Below are 12,969 nucleotides of genomic sequence, written 5' to 3'. Positions count from 1 at the left end.
TGCAAACAAACAGAAAAATTTTGAAAAGAACCCCATCAATTGCAGCCTCACTGTGCCATCAATCACAGCCACTGTGCCCTCAACCGCAGCCACTGTGCCCCATCAAATGCTCCCACTGTGCCCCCCCTCTGCACTTACTCTGTCTTGGTGGGACAGCTCCTCAATGTCTTCTCCCGTCCTCTGCTATGATTGGGCGCCTGATAGGCGTCTAATATCAGCGCCTGTTGTTTCAGCCAATCAGGTGACGGGTCACAGATCCGAGCACTTGATTGGCGGAGAGGCAGTTTAGTGTTAGGAAATCGAATATTAATTTGCATTCTTCATTTATGCGTTTAATTTTCCTCTAATCACATGTATAGATGTTTTCACTCATATGGTCACATTTTTGAGCACTACACTAATTTTTGTATATTGCCTTGGACTTTGTTTGAGTGTTAGCAGCTATTTGTACTTTTTATTTATATATTTTTTTGGTTTAGCGCAGTATTTTCCCCTTCCTTATTCACATACTTCTCTCCACTATTTCATCTTCCTATCAGAGTAAAGAAAGCAGCCTGTGTTCAGAGAGGCGGAGGGTACACTTTATTGTCAAAAGTATTGGGACACCTGCCTTTACACACACATGAACTTTAATGGCTCCCTGGGAAGGCTGTCCACAAAGTTTAGGAGTATGTCTATGGGAATGTTTGACCATTCTTCCAGAAGTGCATTTGTGAGGTCAGGCACTGATGTTTTATGAGAAGGCCTGGCTTGCAGTTCATCCCAAAGGTGTTCTATCGGGTTGAGGTCAGGACTCTGTGCAAACCAGTCAAGTTCCTCCACCCCAAACTCGCTGATCCATGTCTTTATGGACCTTGTTTTGTGCACTGGTCCAAATCATTTGGTCAAGGGGGGCATTATGGTGTGGGGTTGTTTTTCATAGGTTGGGCTTGGCCCCTTAGTTCCAGAGAAGGGAACTCTTAAGGCATCAGCATACCAAGACATTTTGTACAATTTCATGCTCCCAACTTTGTGGGAACAGTTGGGGATGGCTGCTTCCTGTTCCAACATGACTGCACACTAGTGCAAAAGCAAGGTCCATAAAGACATGGATGAGCAAGTTTGGGGTAGAGGCTGGCCTGACCTGCACAGAGTCCTGACCTCAACCCGATAGAACCCATTTGGGATGAATTAGAGCAGAGACTGCAAGTCAGGCCTTCTCGTCCAACATCATTGCCTGACCTCACAAATGTGCTTCTGGCAGAATGGTCAAACATTCCCATAGACACACTCCTAAACCTTGTGGACAGCCTTCCATGAAGAATTGAAGTTGTTATCGCTGCTAAGACTGCGGACTAAGACTGGAATGCTATTAAAGCTCATGTGCGTGTAAAGGCAGGCGTCCAATACTTTTTTCAATAAGGTGTATATCACTCCAACAGGAGAATGACTAGGGAGTCAATAGGATCTTACAGTAATGCTATTTGGATACTAGATGGTGATGGTACCAGCTAATACTGGTTCAGTCAGAACTCTACTAGAATGCCGCGTACAAACGATCGGACTTCTCGTCGGAAAAGATATGATGGCTTTTCCAACGGGATTCCGCTCAAGTTTGCCTTGCATACACACGGTCACACAAAAGTTCGCTGAACTTCCGACCGTCAAGAACGCGGTGACGTAGAACACTACGACGAGCCGAGAAAATGAAGTTCAGTGCTTCCGAGCATGCATCAAATTGTTTCCGAGCATGTGTAGGAATTTTGCGCGTCAGAATTGCTACAGACTATCGCATTTTCGGATAGGAACTTTTCCCGAACGAAAAATTGAGAACATTCTCTCAATCTTTTGCTGGCTGGAATTCGGCCAGCAAAAGTCCGATGGAGCATACACACGGTCACATTTTCAGACGAAAAGCTCTCATCTGTCTTTTGCTGGCCAAATTTCCGATCGTGTGTGTACGCGGCAGAAGTGTCAGCTTATGTGGCACTGTTTTACTTCACACACACATAAAAAAGTCCCTATCTCCTCACTGCCACAGAGGTTTGGTGACAGACAGAATGGATCTCCTTTGAGCTGCAGCTGTGACAGACTACAGCTCAGTCAGGAGTCAGAATTTAATCCTCATTATGGACATTTGTCAACTGAGAGATGCCTGTCAGAGAGCGCAGTACAAATAGGTAAAAAGTGTGACTGTCCCAGCAAACCTGGACAGTTGGCTACTATGTATATCAAGTACTGAAGGTAGATAGGAATTTTTGGACTGATTTAGAGACATTTACAGTATAGGATCTTCATGTGCATGCAAGCTATAACTTAAATCTTTGAAATATTAAGTTTGCTATGTTTTTCCTTAGACTTGCTGACTGTTCAAGAAAGGAATAATAGTTTGGAACTATCCCATCAACTTTCTATACATGAACAGATAGACTTTATCCCAGATGAAATTCTTCATGTGCTCACTTCCACTGCTAGATCTGCTGAAAAGGCTGAGCTGGGTCATGTCAAGAAAAGCAAGCTTAATAAAGAGGGAAAGGTATGTACAGTGTTCCATTAAGTCTGAAGAAGGCCTATCTCCGGCCAAAAAAAAAAAGTTTTCTCATGCAGTGTGGCTGGGCCTGCACTGCATTGGTTAAACGGTTGTAAAGGCAGAAGGGTTTTCATCTTAATGCATTCTATGCATTAAGATAAAAAGGCTCCTGTGTGCAGCAGCCCCCCTAATACTTACCTGAGCTCCATGTCTATCCAGCGATGTTCATGACTGTCTCTGCCGTCTGGGACTCCCCTCCTCATTGGCTGAGACACAGCAGCGGCACCATTGGTTCCTGCTGCTGTCAAAGTCAGTTAGCCAATGAGGAGAGTGAGAGGGCGGGGCCGAACCACAGCTCCATGTCTGAATGGATACACGGAGCTGCAGCTTGGCTCGGGTGCCCCCATAGCAAGCTGCTTGCTGTGGGGGCACTCAAAGAGAGGGAGGGGCCAGGAGAGCCGAAGAGGGTCCAGAGAAGAGGAGGATGTGGGCTGCTCTGTGCGAAACCAACTGCACAGGGCAGGTAAGTATAAAATGTCTGTTATTTTTATTGAAAAAAAAAAAAGACTCTACAATCACTCGTTTATGTCTGGGGGGAGGAGAAGGGAGATATTCTTTATTTTCCAATCCTCCCAGCACAGGACCGGTCCGGCACCCCTGTGCTCCAGTTGTCTTGAGTTGTGAACTGTTCCTGACCTCATCAAGCCTAGACTAGGCTCCATAGATCAGGAACAGTCAAGCACTTGACTGGGGGAGAATCGTTTTCCGGTGGAATGAAAGGGTTGGGCGATTATAAGCTTTCTCCTCACTGCTAGACGCAGCCCGACTGCATGGGAAAACTTTTTTTTGCCTAGAGTTGGGCTTTAATGTAAACTGATTACTATTTAAACTGAGACTGTGATGACAAAATTCATATGCAGAGGTTACTTTCAGTGAAATACGCATGCTAAAAAGTCAGTTAGATCTAAATAGACAGATGAAGCTATATGCTGATCTTAAGTTTCCAATAAAAGTTGAGCTTGGCCACTGCTCCTCCAACCTCCAGACTTTGCTTGTGTTCATTTAATACTCCCCACTGCACTTTAGAAGGTCATGAAGTTGGAAGGGATGGAACTAGGTTTGAATTTCTTCTCCTCTATGACTTCAACTCACCATTCATGTTATAATCTGCCCGTACAATCTCTGTACAATAAACTTTAAATATACCAAATCTATGTCCAATGTAATATGAGGACCTACCTAAACTATTCAATAATTTTGTATTCAATCAAGCAACTCATTGCTCTATATAGTGGTTGGTAAACCTAAGGGAAAAATTGCGCAATCAGATTGTAACGTGTGTAGCACCCTCAAGCCTCAGCAGGGGGGAAAACACATCAGAGAGGAGACTGTGGGTGCAGTGTGTGGTTTCACAATTTTTAATACTTGACTTTTTCAGGAACAGTTGAGGTTTGTTTTTAAATGCAGAAATTACTATACACAAAGGCCTTTCTTTTAACAAATATAATTTTTTTCATTATAATTTTAGAATGCTATGTGCATCTACCCAATAAATCAGCCTTTCTCAACCAAAGATTGCTAGAGGTTCCTTTGAACTACAGTATCTTACAAAACTGAGTACACCCCTCACATTTTTGTAAATATTTTATCATATCTTCTCATGTGACAACACTGAAGAAATTACACTTTGCTACAATGTAAAGTAGTGAGTGTACAGCTTGTAAATTTGCTGTCCCCTCAAAATAACTCAACACACATTCATTAATGTCTAAACCACTAGAAACAAAAGTGAGTACACCCCTAAGTGAAAATGTCCAAATTGGGCCCAATTAGTAATTTTCCCTTCCCGGTGTCATGTGACTTGTTAGTGTTACAATGTCTCAGGTGTGAATGGGGAGCAGGTGTATTAAATTTTATGTTATCGTTCTCACTCTCTCATACTGGTCACTGGAAATTAAACATGGCACCTCATGGCAAAGAACTCTTTGAGGATCTGAAAAAAAGAATTGTTACTCTACATAAAGATGGCCTAGGCTATAAGAAGTTTGCCAAGACCCTAAAACTGAGCTGCAGCACAGTGGCCAAGACCATACAGCGGTTTAACAGGGCAGGTTCCACTCAGAACAGGCCTCGCCATGTTCGACCAAAGAGGTTGAGTGTACGTGCTCAGCGTCATATTCAGAGGTTGTCTTTGGGAAATAGATGTATGAGTGCTGCCAGCATTGCTGCAGAGGTTGAAGGGGTGGGGGGGGGGGGGGTCAGCCTGTCAGTGCTCAGACCATACGCCACACACTGCATCAAGTTGGTCTGCATGGCTGTCATCCCAGAAGGAAGCCTCTTCTAAAGATGCACAAGAAAGCCCACAAACAGTTTTCTGAAGACAAGCAGACTAAGGACATGGATTACTGGAACCATGTCCTGTGGTCTGATGAGACCAAGATAAACTTATTCGGTTCAGATGGTGTCAAGCGTGTGTGGCGGAAACCAGGTGAGGAGTACAAAGACAAGTGTGTCTTGCCTACAGTCAAGCGTGGGAGTGTCATGGTCTGGGGCTGCATGAGTGCTGCCAGCACTGGGGAGCTACAGTTCATTGAGGGAACCATGAATGCCAACATGTACTGTGACATACTGAAGCAGCGCATGATCCCCTCCCTTCGTAGACTGGGCCGCCGGGCAGTATTCCAACATGATAACAACCCAAACACACCTCCAAGATGACCACTCCCTTGCTAAAGAAGCTGAGAGTAAAGGTGATGGACTGGCCAAGCATGTCTCCAGACCTAAACCCTATTGAGCACCTGTGGGGCATCCTCAACGGAAGGTGGAGCACAAGGTCTCTAACATCCACCAGCCATCATGGAGGAGTGGAAGAGTTCTCCAGTGGCAACCTGTGAAGCTCTGGTGAACTCCATGCCCAATAGGGTTAAGACAGTGCTGTAAAATAATGGTGGCCACACAAAATATTGACACTTTGGGCCCAATTTGAATATTTTTCACTTAAGGGTGTACTCACTTTTGTTGCCAGCAATTTAGACATTGTTGGCTGTGTGTTGAGTTATTTTGAGGGGACAGCAAATTTACACTTTTATACAAGCTGTACTCTCACTACTTTGAGCACAGTGTCATTTCTTCAGTGTTGTCACATGAAAAGTATATAATAAAATATTTACATAAATTTGAGGAGTGTACTCACTTTTGTGAGATACTGTATGTCACAGTAAATGTTGCCATTCATGGTTCCCTCAATGAACTGTAGCTCCCTAGTGCCGGAAGCACTCATGCAGCCCCAGACCATGACACTCCCACCACCATGCTTGACTGTAGGCAAGACACACTTGTCTTTGTTCTCCTCACCTGGTTGCCACCACACAAGCTTGACACCATCTGAACCAAATAAGTTTATCTTGGTTTCATCAGACCACAGGACATGGTTTCAGTAATCCATGTCCTTAGTCTGCTTGTCTTCAGCAAACTGTTTGCGGGCTTTCTTGTACATCATCTTTAGAAGAGGCTTCCCTCTGGGACGACAACCATAAAGACTCATTTTAAGCAGTGTGTGGCGTATGGTCTGAGCACTGACAGGCTGACCCCACACCCCTTCAACGTCTGCAGCAATACTGGCAGCACTCATACGTCTATTTCCCAAAGACTACCTCAGAATATGACGCTGAGTAAGTGCACTCAACATCTTTGGTCTTTGGCTGGTGTCATAACTGATCACATGTGCAGCATCGTGGCAGTTGTAGATTAAACAGAGGCCAAGATGGCAGCTTCCTTGGCTGAAAACGATAGGGGTGTTTACTTACACTTTAAGGGTCTCTCCAGTCTCTTCAGAGACATCAGCTTTCTGCTGATGTGATGAGGCTTATGGACTCTTATGCCGCGTACACACGGTCGGACTTTTCGGCTACAAAAGTCCGACAGCCCGTCCGACAGACTTTCGACGGACTTTTGGCAGACTTGCGGCAGACTTTCTAATGAACGGACTTGCCTACATACGATCACACAAAAGTCCGACGGATTCGTACGTGATGACGTACACTGGACTAAAATAAGGAAGTTGATAGCCAGTAGCCAATAGCTGCCCTAGCGTGGGTTTTTGTCCGTCGGACTAGCATACAGACTAGCGGATTTCTGGGTCCGGCGGAGTTACGACGTAAAGATTTGAAGCATGTTCCAAATCTAAAGTCCGTTAGATTTGTGGCTGGAAAAGTCCGTCGAAAGTCCACTGAAGGTCCGGGGAAGCCCACGTACGATCGGATTGTCAGCCAGCTTTAGTCCATCGGACTTTTGTAGACGAAAAATGTGTACGCGGCATTAGACTCACTCTGATGGGGGGGGGGGGGGGTATTTTCTAGTTACCTCATTTGAGTGAGGAGATTCAGCATTTATATGTACATAATAGAAAATAGTCATTTAGTCAGAGTATTAAACAATCCATAACATTATATATATATATATACACACATACACATATTTTGTACACAGTTTGGTCGAGTTTAGGAGAGTTTAGCGTCTTTTTTTTCCTGCCAGAAAGCTCCAATCAGAAACGCAATCCAGAAGGTTTTTTTCTACCTCTAACCGCTGAGCTCAAAATAGGATAACATTGAGCTGCTTCTACAGGCAAAACACAAAACTCCTGTAGATAAACCAATTTTTAACCACTACACCACCACAATACCAGGCACTTATACACCTTCCTGCCCAAGCCAATTTTCAGCTTTCAGTGCTATCGCAATTTGAATGACAATTGCGCGGTCCTGCTACACTGTACCCAAACTAATTTTTATTATTTTGTTCCCACAAATAGAGCTTTCTTTTGGTGGTATTTGATCACCTCTGCGATTTTTATTTTTTGCGCAACAAATAAAAAAAGGCCGAAAATTTTGAAAAAAAAAAAAAAAAAAAAAAAAAAAAAAGGTTTTCTGTGTTTCTCCTAAAATTTTTTGTAAATAAGTACATTTTCCTCTTCAATGATGGGCACTGATATGGCTGCACTGACGGGCACTGATAAGGCGGCACCGATGAGGTGGCACTGATGATGGGCTCTGATAGGCGGCACTGATGGGCACTCATAGGCGGCACGGATGGGCACTGATAGGTGGCACTGATTACACTGGTGGGTGGCATTGCTGGGCATCACTTATTTTTTTATTTCTGTAATGGTGTCAGTCAGTGCTGCTAAACAATCAGCGCAGACCCCCCGTCAGGAGAGCCGCCGACCGGCTCTCCTCTACTCGCATCTGTCAGACGCGACTGAGGAAAAGCCGATCAACGGCTTTTCCTGTTTACATCGTGATCAGCCCTGATTGGACACGGCTGATCACGTAGTAAAGAGCCTCCGTCAGACTGACACACCGCACCACCGATCGCCGAGATGCTCACCCCCACGGGCTGTGACGCCCAGTCAGGATAACTGAACTATCGCCGGGCCGTCATTTTTTTTTTTTTTTTTTTGTGATTTAAAGCCATTTTTGGTTTAGATTTTATGTTTGTATTTTTTCCAAGGCTGATCTTTTTTAATGTTATTTTTATTTTTACTACAGACTATTTTTGTGTTTTGTGTGTCAAGTTACCACAACACCATTGATATCTTGTATTATTTAAGCTCAAGGAGGTTGCTTGGTGTTGGTGTCCCTTGTTAATTTCACATTGTATTTTTGAAATTTACCTGAATCCTCACAAACAAACTGTCCTTTTTGAAGTAAAACACACATAGGCAAGTATAATTCAAAACAAAATTTCTTTATTAAGGGCTCAGAACCAAACAAAGAGGGAGGCAACACTGGATAAACATGAGAAATTAGCGAAGCCTGGGACCCCCAGGGCAGACATCAAAACTGGTGGCCTGAGGAGTCCATATGTAAGGGAGGGCAGTCTGGTCCAGAAGTCCCAGAGATCCGGAAAGCAGCAGATGACATCTGTGTCCCCAGGCTGTGGTACCACAAGAGGCTGCATCTTTTGGCCGACCAGACTGGATCCAGGGTCCTCACTTTCTGGTCTTCCTTCCACGCTTCATTCCGGGCTGTGGCTCTGCTGTTGGAGATGTGGCAGGAGGAGTAGGACCTGGAGGAGGAGGAGGACTGGGAGGACCTGGAGGAGGAGGAGGAGGAGGACCAGCAGGAGGAGGAGGAGGACCATCTATGAGTTCACAAAGGTGTGTCTGAGATGTAATTTGGCCCCTCATACCTTTATTAAGAGCCTCTAATATGAGCGACTCATACATGAGTTGTTGTCCCTCCTCCATCTTCTGCATTTTAGAGGCAATTATGGCAGCAAAGTCCTCCTCCACGGTGTGTGGTGCTCCCAGGGCCTCTGTAGCCCTCCAAAAGAGGCCTATGGCAGCCTCCTCTAGGGCACTCCTCCTCCTGCCACTTTCTCTTTCCAGGTGTTGGGGAGGGACCGGCATATCAGGCAGGCGGCTCGGCCCGGCCACCTCCTGGCTGAGACTTCCCTGTGTATGAAAAAGGGACATGGTTTTAGTTTTTGCATCATCAATCACAATCATAAATTAGTACTCCAAACTAACATCTAGTTAACATCATTGATTGGACAACCAGCAATATTTAGAGGAATGCTATACCTGGCTCAAGCTGGGCTCCTCCACATGTTGCTGACTGGAAGGCCCAGGTTGGGCGTCAGAAGCCTCAGCTGGGGGGAAGGAAGCGTGGAAGGAAGACTGGAGAGTGATGACCTGGGTTCAGTCTGGCCTGCCAGAAAATGCAACCTATCATAGTACCACATCCTGGGGACATAGATGTCATCTGCTGCTCCGGATCTCTGCGAATCCTGGACTTTCTGGCGCTCCCTTACATATGTGCTCCTCAGGTCACCAATTAGGATCTTCAAATATGTGATGTCTGCCATGGGAATCACCTGCTTCACAATTTCCAACAAATGATCCAGTGCTGCCTTCCTCTTGGTTTGGTTCCTGTAATGTGGGTGGTTGATCTCCCACAGACATGGCAGCTCCCTTAACATATCAATGAATATTGACATGAAGTCATTATCTTTTAATAAGATATCCATGTTCACTGCAAGACACAACACAAGACAAAGCCTAATGTCAGACAAAACTCTCCTAATCTTGTTACAATATAGGCCTCAATCTAGAAGCAGTATAGGCACAAGTTTGTCTCTTACCTTCGTTCTTACGATCGGTGCGTCAAATGCTCCTTCGTCCGCTCACAGATCGTACGTACTACGCACGCCTGTTACGCTTTATACACACTGCGCATGCGTGTAACTCCGCCCGTCCCTGACGTTCTTTCTAGTCTATTCCCCGCCCCTTTTCGTTCGGCGCAGTGGGTGAAGAGCACATGGGGGAGTCAGAGCAGGTGCGTGCTAATTATAGCAACGAGGAGGAGGAGGAAAGCCCGGATCCGGACACGTCCCGATCCAGAAGGAGACGATTTAAGGCCACAAATATGTCCTTTGGGGAGATGTTGGAGATGGTGGACATCCTGAAGAAGGCTGACTATGACGGAAAGTATGGACCTTACCCCAATTCCAATATCAGAAAGGCCAAGATCATTACAAAAGTGGTCAAAAGTCTGCACAGGAATTTCGGGGTACGACGATCGAAAGATCAGCTCAGGAAGCGGTGGTTGGACCTAAAATTAAGAGAGCCTGAGCAGTACTGAAAGATCCGGAGAGTGCTGCAAAAAAGTAAGTAGTTGTGCTGTGTTCCTATTCTTTTTGTCTTTATTACGTTCGTGCTGCTCCATATGCTTTTCTTAATTGTACAGTTTAAAATATCAATTTTTAATGTTCATGGGCCCATTATTCATTCGTATCAAACATTTTTTTTTTCGCCCTCTAAAACACCATTGTTTAGGCCATATGCATTTTCCTACATTTTTTAGGGCCTACTTGGATGCAAAATATTTGGTTGTGTAGATGGGTTTGTTACTAGAATGAAATGCAAACTAGATTCTGTGTAAGGAGAGGACACTGAGCAGCTGTTTTCACATCTGGACGCTGGAGCACTAATGTGGGACACAAGAACACCATTTTTATTAGGGGGGGCACACAGGTGCTTCAGTGTATACTATAGGAGGGTCTCCATCTGTGAAGCTTGTACTAAACAGGTAAGTATTGCAGGTTGACAAAGGACAATAAAAAAGCGACATCTTGGAACTCTGCTAAAATTGACAATTGTACCCCACTTCCAAGCAATGTTTTCTATTTATAGTTCTGCCATCAAATCACTGTGTGCTAATTATACCATTTTTGTTTTACATAGGGGAGAAAAGACTCGGAGGACACCCCTCATCCGAGGAGACCACAGACCCCCACCTGTGGAAGAAGGTGAAATCCCCCCAACCCAAGTGGAGCAGGAGGAGGAAGAAGATGTGGTGGAAATTGGCACCACAACAGGTGAGTGTCTGCGACCACAGGCTCAGGTAAGAGATGGATGCTGGCAGATTTTTGATACCTGTTTTTATTTGGTTTCTCTCTTTTTAGGTGATCGTGTTGTTAGGGATCGAGATCCTTTCACATCAGAAAGTGCCCAGATCCTGATCGGGGAGATCATGGGGTGTAATTTAGAATTGGAGAACATCAAGACAAAAATCAATGATGTGATTCAAAAAAATAATAACATCATTCATGTTTTGGGGAGAATTTAATACCCCACAAAATCACTTTTGTTTTTGTGTGGTACAATGTTTATAATATTTTTGCAATGTTTCGAAAAGCCAAATTTGGAGGATGCACACAGTGTGTCAACATGTGCTGCCATCACGGGAGATCAATGGACGCGTTTTGGGGGTGCAACCCCTTCCTCAATAATAAAGTAGCGGTGAGGAAGGGCTTGCTCCCCCAAAACATGTCCCTTGATCCCCCGTGATGGCAGCTAGCACATGTTGACATTCGTAAATTGGTGTGCATCTTCCAAATTTGGCTTTTCAAGGGGTGATTTGACCCCATCTGAACGCGATATCAAACACAGTTCCTAAATACTCATGTCTGATATTGCCTTCAGGTTTTACCATATGTGAACTTTGTAAGTTCAAGTTTTTTGTCTTTCTTGTTGGTTTTACACATGCCTGTTTTATCTTAAATGGACATTTCTATTTTTGATAATGCCACCCCAAAAATTGTTATACAACAAACATGTTGGTTTGTTTTAAAAACCGTTTCTAAATGCACATGTGATTGTGCAGGTATTAAAAAGTTTGTTAATCAAGAATGTGTGGATTATTGTCTCAACACTACAACACTTTTGTGGTGATGTAATTGCTGTTTTCTGAGAAAATGGTGGTTATTTCCTAAGGGCAAATCCTCTTTGCACTACAAGAGCATTTTCATTGCAGTTTCAAGAGCACTTGTAGTATAAAAAGTGTATACGCCTTTAGTATATAACAGCCAACAGTGCTTTGTATAAGGTTACACAATCACGCAATTTTCAGGACTCCCCACATTGCTGTCAGGCTCAGCTAAAACAAACACAAGCAGTAAATGTCCACAAAGAATTTCTTTATTTGAAAAAGGCTTCACAGATTTGCTGGCATATTGATGGCCCCCCTACCCGCAAAGAACTCCAGGAATCGTAACTGGACATCACGGGCACTCAGGAAGGGCAAGCCAGGACGGCCGCTTTCAAGCGCCATCAGTGTTGTTTCAGGTATCACTCCGGCCTCAGGCCCAACAGAGCCAGCATAGTTGGCCAAATGTTTCCTTAAAAAGTTATGGAGAATACAGCACGCCATGATGATATGATTAAATTTATACTCCGCCATATGGATAGGTGTCAGAAATAGGCGGAACAGGCTGGCCAGGATTCCAAATGTGTTCTCCACCACTCTTTGGGCTCTGGCCAGCCGGTAATTAAAAACCCTCTGTTCTGGGGTGAGGGTCCTCATAGGGAATGGCCGCATAAGGTGGTCCCCCAGCGCAAACGCTTCATCAGCAACGAACACAAATGGGAGTCCTTCCACATTGTCCTCTGGAGCTGGCAAGTCCAAGCTGCCATTCTGGAGACGCCTGTAGAACTCCATCTGGGCGATGACTCCACCATCGGACATCCGGCCATTCTTCCCCACGTCCACATACAAGAAGTTGTAATTAGCCGACACCACCGCCAACATCACTATACTATTGAACCCCTTATAGTTGAAATAGTACGACCCCGAGTTGGGTGGTGGGATGATGTGGACCTGTTTCCCATCAATTGCCCCTCTGCAGTTAGGAAAGTCCCACCGCTGGGCAAAGTGGGAGGCCACAGTCTGCCATTCCTGTGGCGTGGAAGGAAACTGTTGAGGAAAAAAAATAAATATTAATATTTTTGCTCAGAAACATGGCAAGCAGATTAGGCACAAACATTCTGGGGCAACCTCCAGATAGCATTTATTAAGGGGAATTGAACAACACCAAAGTATAAAGGTACACCTATCAGATTCCCCCTCCCCCCTCTCATGGGCCATTTCTAACATTATGGGGGGTGGGGAAATCTTGGA

At 44.7% G+C, this 12,969-nt stretch overlaps 1 protein-coding gene across 3 annotated transcripts in view; it reads left to right on the top strand.

The window, feature by feature from the left end:
• Window positions 1–12,969, top strand: part of AXDND1 (axonemal dynein light chain domain containing 1) — a 199,763-nt gene that overhangs the window by 2,978 nt on the left and 183,816 nt on the right. For all 3 annotated transcript variants that reach the window (XM_073593064.1, XM_073593063.1, XM_073593065.1), the window contains exon 2: window positions 2,337–2,515. In XM_073593064.1, coding sequence (XP_073449165.1) covers window positions 2,337–2,515 — 179 coding nt within the window. The remainder of the gene's footprint in view (window positions 1–2,336; window positions 2,516–12,969) is intronic.

The sequence above is a fragment of the Aquarana catesbeiana genome, linkage group LG07, assembly GCF_042186555.1.
Source record: "Aquarana catesbeiana isolate 2022-GZ linkage group LG07, ASM4218655v1, whole genome shotgun sequence".
Classification (NCBI taxonomy): domain Eukaryota; kingdom Metazoa; phylum Chordata; class Amphibia; order Anura; family Ranidae; genus Aquarana; species Aquarana catesbeiana.
This window is presented reverse-complemented; position numbering and strand designations above follow the sequence as displayed.